The sequence below is a fragment of the Conger conger genome, chromosome 8 (genome assembly GCF_963514075.1).
Source record: "Conger conger chromosome 8, fConCon1.1, whole genome shotgun sequence".
NCBI lineage: Eukaryota > Metazoa > Chordata > Actinopteri > Anguilliformes > Congridae > Conger > Conger conger.
The window spans coordinates 53,761,510-53,788,752 of NC_083767.1; the positions used below are offsets into that span (position 1 = coordinate 53,761,510).

General features: G+C 45.9%; 2 protein-coding genes across 3 annotated transcripts; both read right to left on the reverse strand.

Annotated features, from left to right (window-relative positions):
* On the reverse strand, window positions 1-21,057 carry creb3l2 (cAMP responsive element binding protein 3-like 2). Its single transcript, XM_061251947.1, has 12 exons — window positions 20,452-21,057; window positions 9,099-9,327; window positions 7,090-7,292; window positions 6,717-6,801; window positions 5,342-5,529; window positions 5,069-5,215; window positions 4,256-4,314; window positions 3,928-3,996; window positions 3,577-3,676; window positions 3,365-3,488; window positions 2,205-2,460; window positions 1-1,750 (listed from the first exon to the last, which is right to left on the reverse strand). The coding sequence occupies exons 1-12, from the start codon at window positions 20,548-20,550 to the stop codon at window positions 1,678-1,680; spliced, it is 1,632 nt and encodes a 543-aa protein (XP_061107931.1). The 5' UTR covers window positions 20,551-21,057; the 3' UTR covers window positions 1-1,677.
* Window positions 21,058-21,695: 638 nt separating this feature from the next.
* Window positions 21,696-25,418, reverse strand: ssbp1 (single-stranded DNA binding protein 1). Of its 2 annotated transcripts, none has more exons than XM_061252475.1 (7): window positions 25,350-25,418; window positions 24,566-24,647; window positions 24,175-24,232; window positions 23,689-23,820; window positions 23,290-23,377; window positions 22,928-23,016; window positions 21,696-21,969 (listed from the first exon to the last, which is right to left on the reverse strand). In XM_061252475.1, the coding sequence occupies exons 2-7, from the start codon at window positions 24,587-24,589 to the stop codon at window positions 21,926-21,928; spliced, it is 435 nt and encodes a 144-aa protein (XP_061108459.1). In that variant the 5' UTR covers window positions 24,590-24,647; window positions 25,350-25,418; the 3' UTR covers window positions 21,696-21,925. The 2 variants fall into 2 exon arrangements, with proteins under 2 accessions (XP_061108459.1, XP_061108460.1); XM_061252476.1 differs by lacking the exon at window positions 25,350-25,418 and adding an exon at window positions 25,093-25,326.
* Window positions 25,419-27,243: the final 1,825 nt, after the last annotated feature.

Sequence of the window (27,243 nt, forward strand, 5' to 3'; positions counted from 1 at the left end):
TGCTTTTACTAAGGAAAATATTTATTTGATTTGGAAAAAAAAGAAAAAAAGAGCAGGAACATATTTCCCCTGTTTGAACTGTGAACAAGACAGTAAAGCATTTTTACAACCAAAAGCATATGACATTAATCTCAATGACAAGACCATTGCAGACAGGGCCACCAGCCCGATAAAGAGCTGGGAAACCACACGCAGGCAGTCTGCATGACTGTTGAAACAGTGTAAAAATGTACGGCCCATTACCATCGACAAATTTATTTGCCATTATTTTTAAGAGCACATTAAAAATGTATTTCTGGGTTATAGCCAGACGTGATATGACAAATCAAAATGCTGCTGTTGGTGCTGAAAATTAATACAATGCTACATTTAATAAATAAATAAGATTCATTCTTTGGACACAGTGCATGTTCGCTCACAGCAGATGTGTTGTTGTTTGTTTTATTTTCTAGAAGTAGGTTTAATCCATGATGTAAAAACCACAAATTAGTAAGAAACCAAGAAAGTGGCTTCACTGGGAATTCTGCAGAAATAGAGCAGGGCTTTACAGACACGTATTCCAGTCAAAACAGCAGTGACTTCTTTCCACTACTGCATTACAGTTCAGACATGGAAACTGAAGGCAGCCAATGGGGGCACAGTCAGGGCAATTCCTACTTCCGGTCCATTTTAACACTGCCGTAGAATACAAGCCAGGTCTACCCCCTTGCCCCCATCCTCCCCAAAAATCTAAAAGTGCACTAAAATATATGGCACTTGATACAACCTCTAAGCCTCATGTACTTAATAGTTCTAGAAAATGCAACTGAGATTCTTTTTTCTTTCTTTTTCATTATATGCATAGAACAAGTGTACAGGGATGCAGAAATAGGATTACATTTTCTTATTCCAAGAAGAGACCAAGCCTGGCACTACAGGGAAAGAATGAGATTTTTCATTCCAAGTATAGTGCTAGCATGATGTCACAGGGCCACAATTAGATTTAGCCGCTTTGAATATCCCATATACCAAATCAGACTCTTGTCTCCTATGCCCCACAAGTTCACTAGAGAAGAATAAATCTAGGTGAACTTTAAAAGGCAAGGTTGATGTCCACATAAGCATGTCATCCTGCCTGGGAGATTATGTTTATCTCTCCCCAGTCCCTGTAGACCGGCTGTTCAGTAGCACATGTGGAGGACAACCAACTTTTTATCCCAGTCCTGTATACACTTAATGACATCCAAAATCTGTTGAACAGAATACCTTTGTGATATATCACCTGACTCCTGTGTGACTCTTTGGTTTTCTTTAAAACCCATATTGTAGACACCTGCATTCAAATCGTTATTTGGACATGAATTTGAATGGCTTTTAAAAATCCACGCGGCCAGGGTTAACAATATTATTTCCGACTGAAAAGGCTTCCAAGCCTCCTGCAAATAAGAAGGTACGGGTGGAAGAAAGTAAAGAATATATATAATACATTTAGAAATGGAAAAAAAATAAAAACAGAAATATTAACAAAATAAAATATTAACAAAGACTACCGAATAATGTTGGAATGGAATAGAAATACATAAAAAAACAAACTACATATGTAAAACAATATTTAAACAGAATATATAAATACAAAGGGTGCGTTTTCAAGCCTCTGACACTGTGGAGGGGGGAAGCGGGTAGGAGGGGGTTCAGACCTCAGAACGTCTCGTTCACTGTCCTCTCCAGTTCTACCACTTTGGTGCTTTCATTACTCCGGAGCTCCAGTGATCTGTAAACGAGAGGAAGGAGCCCCTTTACACAACAGAGGAAACTAAAGACCCATTTTCAAATGATAAAAGTTTGTTGCCAAGGTTACTACTTATAGCAAAAATACAAGTAGCGCACAAACAAACCAAATGTGTTACAGTAATATGATAGCAGCTACTGTATCAACAATAACAACATGCCAAAGGGGTAACATTAGTTTGAATATGGGTTAAAATGCATAAAAATGCTCTAAAATGCTATGTTTTTGTTTTTTTGTTCTTTTAAGTACAGCTGTATAATAGTAATTTATGCTGAATTTCAATGGGAAAATACTTATCAGCATATCTTAATCACGACATGAAATCTTTATTAGAGATTTAATATGCACACACAACTTTATGATAAGTTATTCTTCTCATCTTCATGCCATATTATTGGGGGCAGGACATTAAGGACAAACCACAGAGCCTCAGTACCTGTGCGGGTGCAGGTCTATGAGTATTGGTTTCTGCACGTGTGATTCGTTGCTGTGGGTGAACGGCGGCTGGGACTCCGCCCTGAGCCTCTCGGCCTGCTCCTGCTGCTCCTGCCGCTGCTCCTGCAGGGAGCGCCAGGTCGCCATGGCGTCCATCTGTCTGTCCCACGCCTCCGGGTACTCCCCTCCCAGCCCGGAGGGGTGCGCCTCCTCCAGGCCGCTGTGCTCCTCGTACCCCAGCAGACTCCTGGACTTCACTGCGGACGCGGGCAGAGAGACAGACACCTCCATTAGGACCCCGCGCTTTAAAACGGACCGTCTGCACTCCCACCAGCACATCCACCAGGCCCGTGTGGGAGGAAGGCGCAGGCGAGTGCAGAGATCGACTATAATGAAATAACCATTATCCTTTTTAGTCATGATAACGATAATCACACCAAATGACAGATAATGGCTTTGGAGTGCAGACACTTTGGTGGCTAGCTCTGTTAATTGGAGGGCTGTTTATTTGTTTAGGATTGTGGCGTTTCCTCCTCATCAATATCGTTCAGATGATTTGAAGTGGGGAGGGGGGCGGGGTGCTGATAAAAGCCCCCACAGTCAAAATATCAACTACCAAAAAAAAAAAAAAAAAAGACTCTTTGGAATAAGATAACTGAACATACGGTAAGGGAGAGAGGGAGAGGAGCAAAGCCCAGCCCGATAAGTTCTGAATGTTTCAGACTCTCACATGCAAACGCCCCCACTCCTTAAACACACACACAAACAGATATATACATATTCTCTGAGCATAAGTAGTGGAGTCGTGACTGCATGTTGGAACTGCAGTTCTAAAATTATTGAAATTTATCCATTATGTAACATGGCCAGATCTGAGTGGGGGTTGAACTTGTGAGGATATATTTTTTTTGCAGCACTGAAATATCAGGAAGAAAAAAATAACTTCATAATCCTGAAGGATTATCCACCACCTTTCCTTTCCTTTCCCTCTCAATCTCTGCATCTGCATTTCTTTCCCCCTTTTTTCTCTCTCCTTCTCTCTCTTTCACCCTCTCTCGCAATCTCTCTCCTTCTCTCTCTCTCTCCTTCTCTATCTCTCTCTCTCCCTCCTTTAGTCACTGTGCCTCTCTCCCACTCGGGTCAGGTGGGTGCTGTACTCACCGGTTGCTGTGTAGGACTCCTCCATCCTGGGCTCTTTGGACAGGCCTGTTTTAGTGAGGGAGGAGCAGGGCCCCAGGCCCTGGTAGAAACTGCCCAGGAACATGGCGAAGCACAGCACCACCACCTGGGGGAGACGACACGGACAGTCAGAGACAGGCAGCGCGGCAGCTGAGGCTCCGGTCTCCGGGTTCACCCTGGTGGTGAGTGCTCACCATGAGGCAGGTGGAGGTCTGCGTGCCCGTCACCCGACAGGACCGAGGGACCTTCCCCGCCACCACCGCCTGCAGAGAATGCAGCTGCTGCAGGAGCGACCTGGGAGAGACGGACATCACGGTCAGGGCCCGTCCCTTACAGTACCCAACACCCAACACACTCACACACACAAACACACAGCTCTATGAGTCACTTACGATCTTTTTCTGAGGTGAGTTCTACAGTTTCACTGATACCTGACATACGAAAATCTGTTTCTGAACTGGCAGAAATCTTTCTGAGAATTATACTGACGTTACTGCTTAAATGAGACCCATAATAAAAGGTGCCAGGCTGCTTTGTCCACTCACTTGTTGGTGCACTCCAGAGTCTCCACTTTCCTGCGCAACTCGTTGTTCTCATTGGAGCATGTCTCCACCCTGTGGACACAAGGAGAACTGCATGGTCACCCACCTCACCCCCAGAGAGGAAGACATTTATTAAGCTGCCTGCTTGTGACCTTAGTAACTAAGCCAGAGAGCAAAGTCTACATAATGACCTAAACTGAATAATGAAGTAATCATTCAGGGATTGGGGCCAGAGGCAATCAGGGATTCGAAAATGAAATGTTCCTCTCACAAAGAGGCCTTCTTATAAACAAGACTACGTAAACACAACATGAACTCTGCATGAACTCACTTTTTCTCCAGGGTATCCATGTACTCCTTCTTCTTCCTTCGGCTTTCCTGGGCAGAGATCTGAAAGGGGACAGCCAACAACTAAACGTGTCAGAGGTCTGAAAGGGGACAGCCAACGACTAAACGTGTTAGAGGTGGTTTCAGGCTAAATTAACTAAATGAAAGCACGTCAGCAGAAAAATGTCTGAGTGGTCAATAGCGATCCAAAAAAGTACTGTATATCCCAACTGCCCAACCCTCTTTCTGCAGATCTACTATCTTGACGGCTTTCACTCCAACCCTAACAATACACACCTCAGCTATAGATCCTGTTGAACTGCTAATTAGTAGAATCAAGTCTACCAAATTAAGAGTTTAAATCAGGGGTTCCCAAATATTATTCTGATGTGATCCCAAATGAATGCTCACAAACTTACGTGACCCCAACCTCCCACCCACACACATCTTGTGTCTAACAACACCCTTTAGTCACAACTATACTGGAAATATATCACAACCTCTCCTGCCTCATTGCTTTATTGTAGTTAGGTTGTTGTAATGTTAAACATGTAGTGGCCTACATTCACATATTTTAAAGATTTAAAGATCTTTTAAAAGATTTTTCAGGTGACCCCATCCTGAAATTTGGCCACCCAACATGGGGTCCCGACTGACAGTTTGGGAACCCCTGGTTTAAATGAAAGCCTATAGTTATTCACCTACGGATGGTAGATCTCCAGGAACAGGGTTGGGCAGTCTTAGTATATCCCATTAGCCCGAGACCCCTGCAGGTCAGGTAAGACCAGTTAAGCAGGTCCCTTCTCCTCGTCCTCACCTTGTTCTTGATCTTCCTGCGGATCTTCTTCAGGGCCTTCTCCTCAGCCTTGGAGAGGGGCAGCTTGGTCGGGACGGGGTACCCCTCAGCGATGAGCGTCCGCTTCTCCTCCTCGGTCAGCAGGAGGGGTCCTGAGCCCTGCAGTTTCTGGAGGGGGGCGAGGGGGGAAACACAGGCCCGAGTTAGGAGGCAGGTAACCAATCCCGATCACACAGGCAGAAGTGTGGCTCCCAGAATGCACCATAACAAAGTTAGGATCAGTCTGTGACTCACATGGGGGGCGGTGAGCAGGGGGGAGTTGGAGAGGGAGGAGGGGGCGCGGGGCGCCACCTTCAGGACGGCCTGTGACTGCGCCTGGGTGGGGCTGGGGGGCTCGCACGGCCGGGTGGGGCTCTGGCTGCCCTCCGAATCGCTGCCATGAGAGCTGGGGGGTGTGGGAGGGAGCTGCAGGGACTCCAGGCCTGGAAAACAAGACCACACACTACTCAATAAACCTCTCACAGCACAGAGAATATGACCACACACTACTCAATAAACCTCTCACAGCAAAGAGAATATGACCACACACTACTCAATAAACCTCTCACAGCACAGAGAATATTACCACACACCACTCAATACACCTCACAGCACAGGGAGTATGACCACACACTACTCAATAAACCTCTCACAGCACAGAGAATATTACCACACACCACTCAATACACCTCACAGCACAGGGAGTATGACCACACACCGCTCAATAAACTTCTCACAGCAAAGAGAATTATGGAGCAAAGGGAATATAACCACACTGTAGCAAAGGGAATATGACCAGACCACACTAGCAAAGGGAATACGACCAGACCACACTGCAGTAAAAGGAATATGACCATGCTGCAACCAAGTGTAGAAAAAAGTATTTGTATTTTTTTTTCCCTCAATCTTTGCTTATGGTTATGTAAGGTACTTGTTATTAGGCTACGCCTTCACCAGGGGGCACCACTGAGCTACAGAATGGAGGGCTGCCTATGGGCGAATGAGAGGCATTCATTGTTAAATACTTTTGATAAAAAACTATATAAATGCAATCCATTTTACCTTGTTTTTTTGTTTTGTTTTTTTTAACCATGGCACCATCGCCAATCTGAGTAGTAGATCAAGTTTGTTTATTTTTCGTCAGCCTTGTGTTTCAGAGGAAAAGGCACCCAATCATCTTCATCTGTGTAGCTGGTCATGTCATGTGCTGCAGCTCTGGCAGGGGGTGATGCAATGGAATCACCACTGAATTGGGCAAGCCAGCACTGGCTCCAGCTCATGTTAGCCTAGTTCAAGGTCTGTAGTGGCAAAGGGCCCTACTGAGGCACTCTGGTTCAGCTCTACAGTGGCAAAGGGGCATACTGAGGCACTCTGGTTCCAGCTCTACAGTGGCAAAGGGGCATACTGAGGCACTCTGGTTCCAGCTCTACAGTGGCAAAGGGCCCTACTGAGGCACTCTGGTTCAGCTCTACAGTGACAAAGGGCCATACTGAGCTCTACAGTGGGAGAGGGGTATAATGAACCAGCCTGGTTCTAGCTCTAGTGGGAGAGGGCCACCCTGAGCCAGCCTGGTTCAGCTCTACAGGAGGACACAAGTCCCATCTTGCACTGTGGACGGTGTCGGCCTCACCTCTGGGGGACAGGTTGAGGAACTGATCCACCTCATGGGGTTCCAGCTTGATTTTGGGACTGAAGCTCTCGCTGTCCTCCTTAACCTGTCCAATCAAAAGGCAATCATTTTAAATGGGCATTCAATCCATTCATATTTCTTGTTTTATTAATGTATCCTCCTGACATACAGCACATTCCCCTAGGGATTATTAAACAGCACATAAATTACAAAGTAATTAAAAGCAAGACGGCTACCGTCTTCACCACACAAGTAATTTTCCCTTCCAGAATGGCCTCCATTATTAATGTTCATTCATCTGGGATGTGTAAGAGCAGTGACCTGGCTGTGACCCCCCCCCTCTCTCTGAACTTGGCTCAAACGCCTCCCTCACCTTGATGATCTTGACTTGTGGGGGCTGGGAGATCAGGACGGGGATGGCCAGGGCCTGGGGGGCCGCGGGCTGGGTCGCGGGGCCCTCAGGGGCCAGGCTGAGGGACAGCGCGGGCAGCAGGGATGGCGGGTCGCAGAGCAGAGGGTCCATCTTCATGCTCTTCTCCTCTGGCTCCATGAGCCAGTCCTCCCCATCCGACTCGCCTGGAGGACCCGGAGAGAGCAGGGCTTAAACAAACAGTCTTACGCAACCCCCTACCCACAGGCCTCAGTGAGACTCCAGGCTTCTCCTGCTAAATTTGCTGAACAGGGTTTCTGACGAGCGGCCGGGCTGCTTTCCTGGGAAGGCAGCACGATTTCTCAGGAACAGTTACTTAACATTAAACAGATGACCGGGCTTCCACACATCTGAAGGTGAAGGGTGAAGCGCTACAATAAATATATCAAATCCAATAAATGAACTTGCATAAGAGAAAACAAAACAATAGTTGTGTAAGAGAAAACAAAAGTTCAAACCAAAGTTCAAAAATGAGTTAAAAGACATTCGATTTTGTCACGAGAGTAAACTCTGTGGAGGCTGAATGCACATATGCGTTTCAGATATTTGTTTTAGAGTTTGGTAAAAAGGGGTTAGAGGTGCTGCCATCACAGAGGCGGACTTGGCAAACAGCACCCTCTACCAAGAGCATTTCAGCATCCAAAATCTACATACAAATGCGCACACGCATACGAACAGACGGACGTAAACACACGCCCACACTGTCTCTGTCTGTTTGAGTCTCTCATTTCCCACACCATAATCTAAACCCTTTAAAGCTGTCAGCCCCCACCCATTTCAGTTTGATCACACAAGTGATCTTGCAAAGTTGAAACATTTTGTCAAAATATTTGGTTAATTGCTGGAGCTCATGATTCCATTCACTTTATCAAAAGCCCCAGGACCAGTGGATGCAAAACAACTGAATAACATCAAAGGACCGCCACACTATGCATACATGCACTTTTCGATAGAGGCATGTTTTTTCTAATGCCAAACACATGAGCATGGCCAAAAAGCTCAATGTTTTTGTCTCCTCTTACCATAAGACCTGTCTCTTAATGGCATTAAGCAAATTCCACGTGCTTATTTTGGTGACTATTTTGGCATGGAGGTGGAATTTGATGGTAGATCTGGAGACAAGCTTCGCTGATCTCTGGCTGTGGCCTTGTACTCACATCCTCTCCAGACAGCTTTGCCACTGCTCCTGGGGTTTAATGCTTAATGTCCGATGAGCAGCTATGGCTGTACTCATCCAGACACTCATCCCCAGGCACTGCGCATCGACTGCGTAACACTGGGATGAGTGCAACACTGCTTAACACTGGGATGAGTACAACACTGCTTAACACTGGGATGAGTGCAACACTGCTTAACACTGGGATGAGTACAACACTGCTTAACACTGGGATGAGTGCAACACTGCTTAACACTGGGATGAGTGCAACACTGCGTAACACTGGGATGAGTGCAACACTGCTTAACACTGGGATGAGTGCAACACTGCTTAACACTGGGATGAGTGCAACACTGCTTAACACTGGGATGAGTGCAACACTGCGTAACACTGGGATGAGTGCAACACTGCTTAACACTGGGATGAGTGCAACACTGCGTAACACTGGGATGAGTGCAACACTGCGTAACACTGGGATGAGTCCAGAGGAGTCTAGTCTCTCCTGCGTAACTGACTGCTGACAGGGGTGCCCCTGTGAAAACATACCCCACCTAATACATGTAATTTACCTCCTCCATGGCATGTTTTCACCTCTCCTCCACTTCACTCGACCATCCATCCATCCATCCATCAATCCACCCATCCAACCTTCCATCCCTCCATCCCTCCATCCATCCATCCATCCATCCATTCATCCCTCCATCCATCCACCCTTCCCTCCATCCATCCATCCATCCACTCATTCCCATCCATCCACCCATCCATGGATGCATCCATCCCCTCCTGCCCAGCTCACCTGCATCGCTCTCTCGTTCCCCGGGCAGGTGTGAGAGGGGGGACTGGGGGCGGGAGTCCCCGCTAAGGGAGTAACTGTGCTCCGCCTGGATGTGGGGGGGCACCGGGGAGGTGGGGGTCAGCTCCTCCTCCGTGTCCATGGCCTCGCCCCGCCCCGACAGGAAGGGGTCGCTCAGCAGCTGGCCCAGCAAAGCCTCCTGGGACAGGTCCTCCAAGAGGTCTGTGAAGTGCTGGAGACGGAAGAGGGGGGGACAAGAGAGAGAATGAGAGAGGGATGAGAGAGGGATGAAAGAAGGATAAAACACAAGCAGACAGGAGGCGTGCCGCGCGCACACCAAAGGCCCTCCGACAGAGACAGATCCAGATGTGTCGTCTCATGCCGGACGCTATAATTACACCCCACAGAGAACTGTAAATACGGATGACCCATTTCCTTAACCACACAGCTGGCACGGCGAGGGAGGCGGGGCCTGAAACAGCCTCACACGGCAGTGTGGGCGTTTGAACAAAGCCCAGCCCTGACTTTCAGTGCCCCCAAACTCCCAATTTAAAGTTCTTGTCTGAACATGCCTGAATCGTGGCCCTTCTCCCCTGCTCTGAGACAGCTGCCCTGTTTTGGCTGTTGCAAGTAGGGGCAAAGCCCTCCTACGCATCTGCAGCACGACCTGGAGCGGTCCCTCCCCCGCCTCCAGCACAGTTTTCATCTTTGCAAGATCTTGCCGTCAAGAAAGCAGGGGATAGAAGGGTGGGGGGTTGGGGGTAGAGGGTGGGGAGGGTTAGGTTGGGCATTTTTTCCCCAGCATTTTTTCCTCCATTGGCTGGGAGCGTGTTCACACTCAAACTGCAGCTGTTTGCACTGCACCCTATTCACAGTTTTACTTCGCAAATCTCTCCAGCGGCCTCAGGACAGAGATACAGGCTGAGAAGGGACTAGCGTTCAGGCTGAACGGCGCTCTTTTACAGGCACTCGATCGGACAGCGCCGCCATCCAGCGACCTCAAAGACTGGCCCTCCGCACCGCTAGCTGTGCCCAGACACTACAAACACTGTGTGGCGCTCATACAACACGCTCCACTGAGACCGCCTTCAGAGCCCTGGCCCCTTTCAGCAGCAACGAGACACACTGAGGGGAACTCCACAGGGAAGCAGAGGAGAATCATCTATCCTGAGCAGTACCAGAGCTGGTCACCTGAGCACACCTGAGCGCTGAACAGGGGCAGTGTGCGTAGCTGGTACAGGTGCACGCTGCAGGGGTCGTATCCATATCCAGGTTGGAGAGGGCACAGGAGTGAACGTCTGGACATTAACAAAGGCCCCCATAGAAAGACAAGCTTGGAAACCATCTCCTGCACAGCTCGAAACAATGGCTCTTTCATGAAGACTTGCAAATGCAAGACACCTAAAGGCATCAATTCATTATTGCGCATATAACAACTGTCAATCTTAAGTCTGTGCCACTGTGTGGAATCGGTGGTACTGTGGAGTCTGTGTTATACTGTAGAGTGTTACTCTGCAGAGTGAAATGTTTGCGCCGGTTCAATCCAATGCTGCAGAGACAAATCTATTGGCCATGTGTACCAACACAGGCAACAGAGTTCTCAGTCCACAGTGAACTGAGCTTTCCTGTTCTTAGTGGAGTGGAGAAGCAAATACTCCCTCCCTCCCTCACACACACACACACACACACACACACACACACACACTAGTGTAGCCATACCGAACACCAGCTCATACTTAAAACACAAAAAAGAATTGCTCCTTTGACGAAATGTTAAATAGAACTGCAAAACAAGGGGAACTATAAACAGTGATGTGGGAAAACACTTACTGGGTGTAATTTCAGGGATTCTATTTTCAGGACTGCGGAACACACTAATAAGAGTATTTCAGTCTGGAAATGTGGCAGCCAGATAGAGAGCTGTGGTATGAGGAAAAGTAAGAGAAGGGAAGAGGAATGTAGAGCACTGAACAGTGGAGTGAGTAAGCGGCAGGAGAGGGAGGGAGGGAGGGGGAGAGAGAGGGAGGGAGGGAGGGAAAAAGGGTGGGAGAGAAGGAGGGAGGGAACAGGGCCAGGCATGAGGGCCTGCTTTTTTTTTGGCAGATTGAGGAGGTGGTTATGATCCAGAGAAAACGAGAGCAAGAGAGTGAGAGAAAGAGAGAGAGAGAGAGAAGGACACTGTGTTCACTGGCTCTGTGTTCCACACCCACTCTGGACCTGCAGGCCCATTACAGATGTGTGCCAGTTCCACAGAAAAGCCACTCTCCCACATCCAGATGTCCAGCACATTCAAACACTGAGAAATTCATGGTGAACTAAATGGAGTAAATTCTTCCTATTCATTTTGTTCATCCCCACGCAAACGGGCTTTCAAATCGAACCTAGTTCCTCTTAAAAGGGGGGTAAAGATCAAACGCCTGGCATACGGACAGATGGAACACAGCCTTCACAACACCGCATCGGTGAGTTAAGGGTTGGGAGGCATTCCACGCTATTAGTGTTGCTAATTCGTCATTTCTGTTAACGTAGCTTAGACAAGGCCTGGTGTTCCATTTCTCACACTTCTCTTTTCGAGCTTAACACAGGGCCGGCTCCTCTGCTGCTCCTCCCGATTTCACGGTCCCACCGTGACCACGGTTACATGCCAGCGGCCTAGCCAAGCAACACCCACCGCACCATGGGTCATTACCGAGGGTCATTACCCCGACGGGAGACGCGGGGCGTGCCGAGAATGCGCTCGCAAACAGTCAGGGCTCCGTCTGTAGACTGGGCCAGCTGCTCGATTAGTCACTATTTTTGAACACAAACACCCTCTTTCCTGCATGTCACAGCATCGGCTCCCTCAGATTTCCCCTGAGGAAAGAAAACGCACAGCTTACAGCAGCGCTGATGAGAACCCACAGATCTAAGATGGTGGCCGCTACTCCCCTATGATATTAAGTTAGGTTTGGACTGCTTGAGGAGCCTGGGTGGAGGCGTAGTTATAACTGGCCAAGTTCTGAGAGCAGTGTAGAGAGGAACTGTAGACGCAGGGAGAGGGGGCAAGACTTTCCCATGGGGACCAAGAATAGAGGCATTTAAACAGGTTGAGGTTTTATTGCCCGCAGGCAATACTGTAAACAGTCCCATTGAGGATATGCAGAGGAGAGGCTGAGACTGGGGGGTCGTCTCAAAGGGGCACACCCGTCGGTGAGGCCGTTACTCTGGGTGAAGAATACGGGGGGTGGGTTCTCTGGAGCTCTGCTATGTGTGGAGCTGTTTATGCGCTGAGAGAGTTGGGTCTCCCAGTAAATGGCCCTTTGTTTCCCAGGCTCCAGGCAGTGTTGGGGGTGGGGGGTGTGAGGGTCTGTAACTCGACGCCCTCCGAGCCCCCTCCAGCTGGGACACGGTAACAGGGCAGAGCGGTGACGACTCTGAAGGGGGTCTGACGGAATTTTGACGGGGGTCTGTAATCTCGGGGCCCCTGTGGGAATGAAAGGTTTGTGAGAAGGCGTGTGTGGCTGGAGGCAGAGGCGTCGAGCTAAAGACGGAGGGACAGTTTCTTTCTTTTTGTTGGGGGGCGCAACACAAGAAGAGGCTTGACCAACCGAAAAGGAGGAGGGACAGCGGACCCACCGTGAGTGTTGACGTACGACTCCCAGGACTCAAAACAGATGTGATTGCGGAGAGTAACGTAAAGGGCCAGAGTGCGCACACACACGCGTACACACGTGTGCGCACACACACACAGACACACACACACACACAACGTGCCTCGCACAGTCTCCTGTGTGGAGATTTATGATCCGCTCCGGGGGTTCAAAGTCTCGCACGCAGCCAGCTTTGCCCCATGCCCCCCCTGGACTGGAGGGGAGGATGAGAACATGCTCTGCATGGGGCTGGACCCGCAGGACCGGCTGCACATCTCTCCCACTGCAGCACACCGGCTCCAGGGATAAGCCCTGTTGCATCATCCCAAACCCCCCGTGCAACGGGGGCATCAATAAAGACCAAAGTCACTGCAGAAAGGAAGCAGGCCAAAGCCAGCCTAACAAATCACAGGTTTCAAATACCAAAACCATACGAGTCGGCGTCTCCCATCTGGTTCCTCTCCCCTCCTATTTGTGGGCGATGGATGGCTTTATCCGCACCAGGACAGGCCCCGCCTGCCTGCTTCCCTTTCATCATGACGAGGAGACCCCTAACTGTGACAGGGAGGGTTAGCCTTCACTATCTGTACCTACAAGTCTGTAAGTACAACACCCCTGCCCCAGCACTGACTGACCCAGTTTCCCTGGCCCCATAGGTGGGGTCAAAGGGCCCGGTCAAGCTCTCTGATAGGATTGGAGAGGGGAGGGAGCTGCCTGTTGGGAAATCGTGTGGACCAACTGCTTCGGCCAGTCGCTTATTCTCCTGCAACGCTTCTGTGACGGACACATTTTTCCACACCGGAGTGATGTACAGGGGCAGGGATGGCCCACGGGCACAGAATGTATTTTTACCCAAAGAGGGAATTTTAGAGGGCACCACTGACTACAGGATGATGGAATGTGCCTTTGGGCTGAGCACAGAAAACAATAATTCCACCATGGGGTTGAAGCGATTTCATCCACATATTTTGTGACTGTACAATCCACATTGAATTGCCATAGAATTGCAGATGAATTTAAGCAATGACTTCATAAAATATAAAACATGACAGGAACCTAATGAATTTCCGCAGATCTCTCACGGACAAAAAAACACAGTCGATAAAAATAGTGTAGATAATGGCATGAAACTAGAGATGTAAAATGAGATATTTAATGAATATGTACGAAGCTGTACTCGGCACATGAAAGCGGAATGACAATTACAGCCCTTTTCAGATCTGTGACTGACAGTCAAGGACAGCCCGGCGTCGGGACTGCAAGGGAGGAACCAAAATAGGACAGGAAGTCTGGTACAGTCGAAAGAAGTCGGGCTTCGAGTCTCTGGAAAACATCTTGCCGTCTTATCCAATCGCCCACCCCCCTGAACTCCATCCCCCCAAACCCCTTCCCCCAGCCCCTCGGAGAGATGACGTCAATCTGAGAAAACCTGGAAGCCAGCCGCCTCCCACCCCCCCCCCCCCCCCACCCCCTCCCCCTCCCAGAATTCCTTTCTCCTTCTCTGTGAGTCCCGCTCAGTCACTTTTTCCAGCCGGTGACTGCTGCACCCGGCCTGCCAGCAGCTGTGCGCACGCCCAGGCGGAGAAATGTGGGTCACCGGCAGAAAGACGGGAGTGGAAAAGAGGAAAGAAAAGGAAGAGAGGGAGAGAGGGAGATAGAGGGAGAGTGAGAGAGAGAGGAAAGAAAAGGAAGAGAGAGAGAGGGAGAGGGAGATAGAGAGAGAGGGAGAGAGAGAGAGAGGGAGATAGAGAGAGAGAGAGGGAGATAGAGGGAGAGGGAGAGAGAGCGATAGAGGGAGAGAGAGGGAGAGAGAGAGAGGGAGAGAGAGGGAGAGAGAGAGGAAGGCTGGACGGACAGACTGCATGGAAGCGGAGTACAGCTCGGACCGACAGTTTCCCCCGTCTCCCCACCCCCACGCCGAGCGACAGAGCGCGATGAGAGATTAAACTCCCTCTCCCTCAACATTTCATGTGCGTGCAAGATGTACCCCTGTCCACGTGGTACAGATTTTAATGTCCATACAGGACGTATCCATTGTTCATATGGTACCGCAAACATCACAACAGCAAGAAAAAGAAGGGGAAAACTAGTGTCGTGTTGTAGACTCCCGAGTCCAGAGGGTAACTAAAGACGCGTGAATAAGCAGGGCCTCTGTGCAACATTAACTAGAAATGTAATTAAGAGGGGATTATAAGCAGCGATTCCACCACCTGATCCTGCCAGGTGCTGCCAGCTCACCCTTCCAGGCTCCGTTTCAGGGGCAGCACACTAATGCCTTCACTGGGGGACATGGGAGGACACTCAACCCATTACAGCCTGTGCCCTTTTCCGGAAAGGTCTCTGGGTGAGAATGCCATTTCTCATCTTCCCCATGGCTTATGGCAGCAAGAGCAAACACGACCCTACACGCATTCCTTCACAGAAAACACCTCTGGAATAGACTGGAATCGTGCGTAATTTAGAACAATGCGAGGAGGCCAAGATATGCATAAATATTGAGGCGAAGATGAAAGCTAAATGATATACAACCAAGTAAATGTTTGGTTACACCTTGACTGTCGTCACGCCTGGCCAACTGTATTGCCTTAATGTTTCCAGTTCCTTGTCATAAATAACTCGGTTCATTGCTTTTGGACAAACAAGGTAGCCTACCTCTAGATACAAATGCTCCTGTAACACTACAGGAGATACTTTTGAAGAGAAATTGCATGGGAAATGCAAATATGCAACATATTTTTAGAATCCAGGCAGCTACAGTGCTGTTAATCACAACAGACAATTTTATTGTGCTGTGTGTCACAGAACATTACAGCTCCGCGTCGACGTTTTATTATGTCATTTCTAAACGTTTGTAATATTTCCATGAGTTACTACATCTAAATCACAGTGACTTTTAGCGCTAGATATCCATCAACCTGCAGCCCTGTGGGTATTTCACCGGTATCAGATGGAAATGTCTTGTTGAGACTCCTTGGAGGATATGAACCTGTACAGAGTTGGACTACTCCAGAAGACCACAGAGGATATTTTAACCTTGTGAGACCATGTGCTACAGAACTGCTCGACTAAAGCTTTAATGCTCTCTAGTGTCATTTTCCTGAATTAATATTTACATAAACTACACATATCAACTCCTTAGGTTAAAACTACATATTAGAAACCATTTACAGATTACAGGGTTGAGATACACTGTGTGTTTTTGTTGGACCGTATCCTGTATCATTTCTGTAGGCTAAAGAATATATGTGAAAAATAACGCTCACTTGAAAATGTGTAAAGTTTACAAATTAAGCCTACATACATACAACTCTTATAGGCTAAATCTGAGATCCGAAATATGAAGCTAAGCCTAAATGGCTTCTTAAATCTGTTGAGAGCATCCAAAAGGAAAGCATTGAACTTGAATTCCATGTAAACCAAGTTCAGCCAACAAGCCACCGACAAACCTTGAAAGATTATAACATCAGGCAAATTAAACCATGAATATAGCAATATGGAAAAATATAAAAATATGGAAAGAAAGGAAATAAGAAAGTTGGGAGACAGAGGTGTGTGTGTCTGGACATCCCATCTCGGTGGCCACTTATATTTGCGTTCGTTTGACAGGCTTTTAAGACTTGACAAGGAGAAAGTGATGGGGAGGAAGTGAGAGAAGGAGCAAGAGAGGGAGAGCGATAAGGAGTGAGGGAGAGGGAGAGATAGTGAGAGTGAGGGAGTGAGTTAGAGTGAGGGAGTGAGACAGAGAGTGAGTGAGAGTAAGAATGAGAGAGAGAGAGAGAGAGAGAGAGAGAGAGGGAGAGAGAGGGAGAGAGAGGGAGAAAGTGAGAACAGAGCCAGGCTCTGTACACATGGTTCGTGGGCAGAAGAAAGTGGGCTCTGTTGCAGGGCGGCCCCGCCTGTGGAACAGGCCTTTCTGGTCTCCCTAAGCCAGGCCCGCATGCCACAGCTCACCCAGCACAGCGCCGGCCTCACACCCTGCTCCAGTCCAGCACCGCGCAGAGCACACCACCTCTGGGACACGTCCAGAAAGTGCGTCCGCAACACCGCAGACAGGATTCTTACGCCGGCGGGTTATGAGGCTGGTATTCTTGTATGACAAGAACGTCACCGCTGACTACAATGGAATGTGGTTGTGCATGTGAATGCATGAGTTTTTTTTTTTTTTTTTTTTTTTTACTGGTGTGAAATGCGTCAGCATGTTCTTCATTGACAAGTGTCACGATGTTGCCTGACCACTGTCGCACTGTGGCTATCGATAGCTGAGCAACAACACCTCTCAAACTTCTCGTCACAGCATGACACGCACAAAGGCCCTCAGGGTCATCTGCCTGGCGGTCTGAACGTTTCTCTGCCCACTGAAATACCATTCTCTTGTTGACTTTATCTGACACTTGTATTTTCCCTGGTGCAGCCTTACCTTCAACTTTGTGAAGATTGTGTAAAAACTGTCTAAATGTGCATGACAAAGATGACCAGACCACCATGATCTCTGGCAGGAAACTCAATTCAAAATGTCAAAATGATCGGCGCACAGGGGTCAGAAGCGAGTAATGTCACTCAAGCACTTTGGTCAAACAGATAAGAGAGCCAATCAAGCCAAACGTTTCCCAACAAGGAAGGGTTCTCAACTGAATCTGGCTCCTGTGGAAACAGCAACAATCAATGTGACAGTGGCTGATCTATTGGTGCATACAGCACTAATGTCCAACATTTACACATTAACACTCAAATATTAAAATACATACAGACTACATTACATTACATTACATTAATGGTATTTGGCTGATCCAGAGCGATGTACAGCTGATCAGACTAAGCAGGAGACGATCCTCCCCTGTAGCAATGCAGGGTTAAGGGCATTGCTCAAGGGCCCAACGGCTGTGCAGATCTTATTGTGGCTACACCGAGGATCAAACCACCGACCTTGCGGGTCCCAGTCATGTACCTTAACCACTATGCTACAGGCCGCCCCTCAGTACAGACTGTACTAAGTTTTGGGGTTTTTATTTTTCCTCAGGTTTCAGTAACTAAATTCATGTTAAACTTAATAGCCACCCATTTTGAATTATTGACATCCCACCATGAGACATACATGGACCACAATGCCACACAGGAGCTGTGAAGCTTTAAGCCAAGCCTCTACCTGGAGAACAAGACAAGAAAACACCCCAGAATGTACTAAACCCTTTGCATCTCATGCAAAAAAGGGAATGAAAATTTCTCAAATGTCCATATGCAGCCGTCACAGGTGATAGTTTAGCCATGCTGCTTTTCCACTGAGAAGTCGACGGTGTCATGACAGCTTCTGAGACCCGTTCCGAGTGTGCTCGTGGGAAACCCCATAGCAGGGAAGTGCTACTGTCTGGACAAAGTGTGCGTTGTACTGTGAGCTATTCACCCTCACACCTACAAATGAAATAGTGCCAGTCATCAGCAGGAAAAAAAAAAAAGAACAACTTGACTTTGTTGTTAGTTTGAAGATTTGAGTCTGCATTTGCTATTCTCGTGCACATCTAATATTTGAACACCTAATGATCCAAGGAAAACCGTGTTGAAGACACATTCCGTGTCTCAACTCAATACACAAACACATCTGAGGTAATGACAAATGTTTATTTTTCTCAGACATGCTGTGCTATACCCACTGTATGCTAGGTACAGTCACAAGCCTCAAAACCTTTTGAGTGTACACGAGCCTTGCGCTGCAAATCCACCAGAGATCATGGGCAACTGGTCTATGTTACGTACAGTTTGTTTTTATTCCATGAGAGCAATAAAGATTGTGGGGTTCTACGCTCCATGAAGCCTGTGCTACACACTGACAATCTAATCGCTCTTTAGGAGGCAGAAGCTGTTACGCATTTCCCACGAAGTTCACAGGGCAAGATGATTTTAAAAATCGGTGTTAGTTAATACGATTTCCTTTCTTGTTGCGTGTAAACTACCTGGACAAATAACCCATCGGTTAAAAAGTGAAAATGCTTATATGAGGCTACCGAGTGTGCTTTCAGCCAACAGAACCTTGCAGTCTCCATGTTACATAATTTCCGGTGCATACTATTAAAATCGCCAAATTACAGTGCCTATGTTATTTATCTGGGTTCAAACCAAAAAAAGTGCAGCTAAAAATTTTCTCCCAGGCCAGCAATATAATATTTTACCAAGCATACTATTACTAAGCATGGCTTTCTTACTATAGTGTCATCTGAATTTACATCATCAATGCCAAAACTATTTGACCTGGTCAATTGAAAGGCACACAAAATTCAAATAACTTGCATTCAACAGGTTCCAAAAAAAAATCACTCTGAGACAAAAGAAATGTGTTAAGGAGGAGGTGAGCCACTGCTGAATAAGCGTTTTATATGGCCCTGAGCATGCCCACAGTGACAGCAAAAGTGCTCGAGGCCTATCTTTAAAAGATAGCATTACGCAGCATGCATGCTTTGCAGATTTACTACTATAGATATCCAAAGCCTGAGAAAAACAAAAAACATTGAACTTTCCCAGACAGAACCCCATGGCTCATGTGTAAAAAGCATGTTTAAATCTGAATGCATCCAGTAAACAGGAGATGTTGGCAGTGCAGCTGTGGTCAGTTTGCATTGCTGTGAGGAATTCCATGTCAACAAAACACGGAGAGACAGGGAGCGAGAAAGAGATGGAAGTGCGGGTGTCGGTGGTGGTGGGGGGTCTGTATAGGCTAATTGGAGGAGCTAAAACCTGAGAGGTAGAGAAGTCTGCCAGAGTAAAAACATTTGACCAGTTTGTTCCCAGTCTCAGGATGATCTTCTCTCAACCCAGCACAATACAATCATTGCTTCACAACACAATCAAGTGCCATGCTGTGAATAACTTCAGTTTTTCCAATTGTGACCAACATCTGTGCCTCAGAAAATGGTGTATTGCATGGAGACGTGAAGTTTCTTAAAGCACCTAACAGCATCTACACCCGAGGGTTGCAGGTGTGAGATGCAGATACCTGAGATGCATCCATTGGATCACTGAATATTCTATCTCCAGCATTCCATTAAACAAAATATCACTAAATATCGTTGGCAACTTTCCATGTGTAACAACGGGATCTTAAGATCTTTTAACAATGAATAAATAATAAATACAAGGATGTATGATTATCCGCTGATTGAAAACGTTTCAAAATGTCGCAGGCTATCCAATCAAACCGGAATGTGTCATTATAATCAGCACAATGCGATTACAGAGCAATGCTTCACAGTAGAATTCCCTATGGTTGGGCTGATCAGATACGCAAGGGGATTCATTAGAACGCCACTGTCTGCAAGTCTACCGTAGCCTACTTATTACTCGCAGGTATTGCTGCGGAAGCAATAGGGTCATGTTCAAAATGTCTGAAGAGCCGAAGGGGTAAACTACTCCATAGACCTACTACTACTCAAAGTTTAAATAGATACAGAAATAAACACGTGGAACAGCCTATTGATGCGAGAACCTGTGGCTATAGAAATTGTCCTGGTGGTTTACACTTGCGCGGACTAGTTATACGTAATATACGTGTTAATCTGAAGTTGGTCTGGTTTTGCTTAAAAACTTTGCTTATTAAATACCCCAAGTGGAGCTAAAAGTTAACCTGCACACAATAAGTTACACAACATAGCCTACGAAACCAAAATGCGCGTTAATTGCATATAAAGTCTGTATACACATCGAGAAAGATCAACGACAGAAAGGTAGAGGTGTCCACTTACTGTGTTGTACACAACATTGTCGTTTTCTCCGGGCTCAGACAATTCGCTCAGATTTCGTTCCCAGTGTAAAAATGGCTCACCGCTGTCTAATATTTCCATGCTCCAAGACGTGATATGAGACAAAAATGTGTGCGGTCAACAAAAGCAGCTTTCTGTTGTTGTACAGTATCAATCAAAGTACGAGCAAGAATAATTCGACTCCTGACAGTCCGCTGACCGTTCAAATCAAACCTAGAGCTGTTACTTTTTCGAACGTCTGCGAAAAAGTTTGTCAAAATAGCTACTTGTGAGTATCTTTAGTTAGCAAGCAGGCTAGGTTTTCTAATTCCACGGTCACGATCCAAGGCGTAAACAGATTCCACTTGAGTATTTTCCTCTGGATATAAATATAAAAATGTTTTGAAATTGTCCCCCGATAATGTCTTTGTTTATCCTCCTCAAATGTTCCGTTTAATTGGCTATTTTTCCCCGCAAACGCTCAATACCCACATCCAGACAGACAGGAATTCGAGGGTGGGGAAAGAGGAGGGAGTAATGAGATGCGGAGTTTGTTTGAGTCAGTCATCCAATAGGATTAAAGAGCAGATATTCCCTGTCACACCCATAAAGCGTGCCTTAGTCTTTACTTTTCCTCTTAACTTGTCGTTTGTTCTTTCAAACACTTTCAAACTATTTATATCATTAATTGTATGCAGCAGTAGTCGCTATGAATGTACAAAATAACATATTTAAAGCTTCTGCCTTTCATAACAAATTGCAACCAATCGCAATGAGGCATTCAGTACACGGTCGCGTTCCAATGCTTTGGACATTAAGGGGAGTGTTTAAACTTTACAGCCACGTCCATTGGCCAGTGCTAGGTTTTCATCAGAATGGTCTTCTTAACCCCGCGTTGTGGTCAAAACAGTGAAAACGCACCACTGTGTGTACGTAAAAAAAAAAGCTAAAACCCACCCATGAATGACAGACGGAGACACCAATCACGTAAAAATGATGCCGCCTACAATGTATGACAAACGAGCGGTCCAATCGAACTTAATTTGCCACGCTCTTACGACGAATCGAATTGAGACAAGAATACCTAACTGTAGTGTCCCGCCTACGTTGATACATTTAACAAAGTACCGTACACCAATAACTTGTCGATCTGTCCCCCTTGTGGCGTTTCACACAAATGACACATTGCACAAAGCCATCTTCTTGTATTTAAATAACAAATGTTATCTAAAAAGAGGTAGAATACGTTATTGGGAATATGTTTCGTTTTATTAACAAAAATGAATACAAAGGCGCATTTTACATTATGGTTATACAAGAGAAAACAAATTAATACAATGGACTTACTGAAAAAAAGTAGCGGACTCTTGGTTTTATGAAAATGGTTACAACGGGAACTGAAACGGTCACAAAAAGGGAGGACAAGTGTCGTTAAAAAAAAAAAAAACTTCTTCAGTCAGTCCTCGAGGTTATGACTTCACATTGGCTCTCGTGTAGTGTCACTTAAAAAGATAATGTTATCTGTGGGATGGAACAGAAGAAATTAGATTACATTTTAGCATACATGTAAATGGTGGAGGAAAGAAATGTAATGCTATTAAAAGGTGCACAAGCGTAGCTGGAGGTTTCTAACCTTTACTGAAGTATGAAACCCAACTAAGGTGTCATTTCTTTATGATGCAATAAAACATGCTAATCTGAAATTCTTTCACGGTTCTGTAAGCAACTCCATGGAAATACTGACACCACATGCCTTTTGCCACCTCCCCCTCTGATTCTGGACTGAATAACGTGCTCACAATGGAGCACGAGGTGCATGCTGGGAACTACACCAAAATGTGCTAAAATAATACCTTCCTTTTAAACAATAAACACAATTTAATTATACCAGGGCAGTCAAAATAAACGTACTTTCAAGGCTCAAACAGAGATTGTGAACATATTTTCTTGCTAGTATGGGTCTGCAATCAAGAGTCCAATCACTTCAATTAACTAGTATACATAAATACATTTGCTGCAGAATAATTATGCTTTTATATGTGTTGACTAATCACAGAAGATGCAGAATTCAGATCTAAGAAGACATGAGGATGACCCCTAAGTTTTAAAAGGGTCTACCGGTTTCTGTAGGACACCCGAGGATTTTTTGCATTTCTTATTTTAGTAGCAAAGCTATTTTTAATCTTTGGCAGTGCAGACACTGTGCAGGTGGGCTGGGATCTTGGCAAACAGACACAGATTCGCAATTCCCAATCAACCGGAGAAGTTAGAACACAAAGTAGACAAGTACAATCCTCTATCCCCAAGGGTCACAACGGCCAATGCTGCACCTTGCTGGATTTCCACTTGCCGTGGTCAATACCCGATTCTAAATCCCTGGCATGCGACTGCTCCAACAGGCAGTTCTTCAGTTGGACACAAGAACCCGGAGTGCAGGTGTGTGCTGTGGATCGCAGTGCAGTGAAGGGCACTCACACACCGGCAATGATGGTGGTTGCTTGGCGCCTGACACTGTTCTTGTCCAAATACTCCCCATAGTCCAGTTTCCCCTCCACAAACACGCGGGACCTGAAGGCCCAGAGATGAGAGAAGTATGAACACAAAATGGTAGCATCTGGAGCGCACACACACACATGCATGCGTGAACAAACACACACTTGCTCGCACGCACACACGCCCGCCCACACAAGCACACGCACACTCACACTCACAGACGTTGGCTCATTACCAATCAGCCGCTTTTCAGAGGCAAAGCTTCTGTTGGTTATGAACATTATGCTCAATGTACAGTGTGTGACTGCAGGAGAAGAATGAAAGGCCCTTTAATTGCTGCTCACTCACCCCTTCTTCACGTACTGGTACGCCACGTCGCGCAGGCCAGGCCTGAATACGGAGATGCGGTGCCAGGTGGTTTTCTGACTGATATCTCCTAACAACAGAAACACTTACATTTCTAAATTCACGCACATGCACATAATCTCATCAAGAACAATCAATAGAGAATTTCAGAGGAGCACTGAGGCTGTTCTGGCAGCTCATGCTGGCCTAATGCTCCATTGTCATTTCCTTCAGTTTGGCAGTTTACTTGTAGGCACAACAAGAAATGACCAAAATATTAGCACTTTAAACGTTTAAAACTGTGCTTAATAAGAAAAGAAAAACAAAAAACCCAGATATATGTATGATTTCGAAACTGTCGTTTTTTTTAAGTGCAATCTCAGCAGGGGGCGGGGCTCTTGCCTGTCGCTGCCTCCCCCGAGCGCCACATCTCATTGGTTGCCACAGAGAAGATGGTGACAGGGTTCTTGCCGTCCGCCTGTCGCATGACTGGGTCCTGCCCCACCCGACCCAGGATCTGCACCCGGTTCATTGCTGAAAGGAAGGGAATGACGGGGCATTATTTTACCTCATCCAACTCCAGGAACACGGTAACTAGAGCAATTCACCCTTATTTAGCCCCAATAAGATTTTTTGGGCAGTGAACACAACCGCTACATACTACTTTCAGACAACTTTCATTCAAAGTTAACAAAGAGGTACATAATGATAGAAGCGTCAGTAAAAATGACACACACAGACAAGCATCACAATAGCACTCATTTTGGAAATGACTGAAAATACTGCATCAGGATTGTGGAAGTGGGAGAACAAACAGCAGTTAGGCAGGGGGGGAATGGCTGACACTTCTCATCTTCACAGCACACGGAGAATAGGTGCCATACTCACATTTCTCAAGTATGAGGCTTGCGTCCGTGCTCGTGTACCTCAAACACTGTCTGAGCACCTGGTATGACAGGAAATCACACTTTCATCACATGCAGTATCCAACAGTGTGTACACAGCACACAGCAGTGTTTGCCATGTTAACAGTTATGTAACAGCTGGGGTGCCAGCCACTGCTTTGAATCCTAACTGGATTAACTTTTTGCAGCTGTGCTGAGCAAAGCGATTGGTGCCAGTTAGCAACAAAGTGAATCAACAAAATGCATGGGAAGTAGAATGTTTCATAACAGCAGCCGTATGCACACCAATCAAGTATTTGCAGTTCTAGGTATTTGCTTATTATTGTTCATATATTTGGCGGTTGAGTGCAAGCACCTTCTAATTCAATTCTTACCTGTGCTGATGCACTCCTCAACATTTTCCCCTGGTGTGTTGAAGGACTCTTGGGAGGGAGATGATATGACACCAATTATTCTCTGAAAGGGAATACCGTACTCTCGGTTATTCAATACAGGTCGTTCAGTTACTTTTGTGTGTGGCGTTGCCATCAATTCCACCCATAGAACAGGCCAATAATGCACCCCTTCAGGATACATACATCACGTTTGACCATCCGGCAAATATTGAACTTCATTTGAGTAATTATTATCCTTTCATCCGTTCATCACCAGGACAAGATAATGTTACCCTTGATGTTTCGTACAACGTTTCTCTACTTGACGCTCATGCCTAAATAAAAGTTAAGTAAATATAATAAAGAAACAAACTCCAAGCACCTCGTTACTTTTCTTTTGTAACCGACAGTTCCAGCCACAGTATTACACCAAAATATAACGGTACTACTTTTACAAGTATGTATATGAAATTTCGAACAACCACACTATTATCACACTATCAGTTATACAGTAATAATACGCTAACCTGTTTAGCTAAGCGAGATGATGCATCGTACTGCATCTGGTTACCATCAGATGCAGTACCATCAAACAGATACGAACAGTTTTAGCATGTTACCGATCTAGCAAGGTATACTTGTTTTCAAATATTTGTACACTTCACGATTAATTCATGAAAACCGTGGCATATCAGTTTACGTTCAATTCGTAGCCTGTATTAAAATCAAATTGCTACGTCGTTAATTATAGTAAAACTGAACAAGAAGTCCAATTGAAACTTACACAATTATTGACCCTCCAAAAACCTCATGCTGCTTCCGGTCCGTCGGTCAAATATTTCCCCACTCCTGCATGCATCAAATAGCTATCTCTACTGCCACCTATTGTCTGGAAAACATTTGAGTTCATAATATATTGGACCATCACATTGTAATGTTGATTAATACTATTGTTGGTTTAATTATATATACATATTATGACCAGCTTGAATTTACCAGCTGTTTCAAAATAAAACTTGAGCTGGTCAAACCATGTTGTGTATGGAGTTAGTCTGAATTGGTCAAACAGCTATCAGCTGTTATAAAATCTAAGTTGACCTGTATTTTTCAGCAGGGCACCCATCTGCAAGGCAAACTCATTCTCACTGCTGACACTGAAAATGTTAATATTTTTTCCCTCCACTCCTGTAGTCTTTCTGTGATAAAACACTTGGCCCCTTCTCTGCTCGTAGCAATTATATAGTGTTTGCCATTTTATAGTGATAACATATTTGTTGGAAAAAGTATATCTACAGGTAATACGTGTTTGCTATATTTGCAATGACATGACATGTTTATCCCATGCTGTGCAAGAAAATCACAATCTACTTTTAAGAAAACATTTATTTTATTGTGTGCCAAATCCTGAAAAAAGTTTTTATAATTTTCCTCATGATCCCCATAGTTTTATAGCGAATGGCAAGATAACATGCAAACAAGCACAATGCATGAAACAGAAACTAAATAAGCAGTGATATATTTTCTGTAACAGTAGCCATGAGATGCAGCAGTGGAAATAGACAGCATGTATTACTTGCAGTGATAAACATCTAAATAAAAACCTTGCAGATGCTAGGATGTTCCTTCCTACATCCCTTGATAGTTACAGGTTATCCTGTTGGCTTTAACGATAACATTCATCAAGCTGAAACTACTGATATTCAGTGTACATAGTTGGATGTGTGCAGTTAAAAGCCTATTATTAAATCTACCATAAATTCAACAACAGTCTAAGTGCACAATGGAATTCTATACTACAACATACACACACTGAGCACTTTATTAGGTATTACTTTATTTTTTTACTTATTGGTCTTCTGCTGCTGTAGCCTATCCACATGCATTGCATGTTCAGAGATGCTCTTCTGCAATACACTGTTGTAATGTGTGGTTATTTGTGTTACTGTCACCTTCCTTTGACCAGTCTGGCCCTTCTCCTCTGACCTCTCTCATTAACAAGGCGTTTCTGACTGCAGAACTGCTGCTCACTGGATGTTTTTTGTTTTTCACACCATTCACTGCAAACTCTAGAGACTGTTGTGCGTAAAAATACCAGGAGAACAGCCATTTCTGAGATACTCAAACCACCCTGTCTGGCACCAATAATCATTTCACGGTCAAAGTCACATAGATCACATTTCTTCCCCATTCTGACATTTGGTATGAAAAAACAAATTAACCTCTTGACCATGTCTGCATGATTTTATGCATTTAGTTGCTGCCATATGATTGGCTGATTAAATATTTGCATTAGCAAGCTGATGTATAGTTTACCTAATAAAGCGCTCACTGAGTGCATACTATCATAATCTAACAGGATTTCATCCATCCATCCATCCATTATCTGAACCCGCTTATCCTGAACAGGGTCGCAGGGGGCTGGAGCCTATCCCAGCATACATTGGGCGAAAGGCAGGAATACACCCTGGACAGGTCGTCAGTCCATCGCAGGGCACACACACCATTCACTCACACACTCATACCTACGGGCAATTTAGACTCTCCAATCAGCCTAACCTGCATGTCTTTGGACTGTGGGAGGAAACCGGAGTACCCGGAGGAAACCCACGCAGACACGGGGAGAACATGCAAACTCCGCACAGAGAGGCCCCGGCCGACGGGGATTCGAACCCAGGACC

Coding starts and splice junctions, on each gene's coding strand:
- creb3l2 (XM_061251947.1), bottom strand. CDS start 20,550: ATGGAAATATTAGACAGCGGTGAGCCATTTTTACACTGGGAACGAAAT. Junction 5,216..5,341: donor CCCTGCTCACCGCCCCCCAT/GTGAGTCACAGA, acceptor GCCCCCCTCCAG/AAACTGCAGGGCTCAGGACC. Junction 1,751..2,204: donor ATAGACCTGCACCCGCACAG/GTACTGAGGCTC, acceptor TCTCGTTTACAG/ATCACTGGAGCTCCGGAGTA.
- ssbp1 (XM_061252475.1), bottom strand. CDS start 24,589: ATGTTGAGGAGTGCATCAGCACAG. Junction 23,378..23,688: donor CTCGGGGGAGGCAGCGACAG/GCAAGAGCCCCG, acceptor TTCTGTTGTTAG/GAGATATCAGTCAGAAAACC. Junction 23,017..23,289: donor TACCAGTACGTGAAGAAGGG/GTGAGTGAGCAG, acceptor CTGGGCCTTCAG/GTCCCGCGTGTTTGTGGAGG.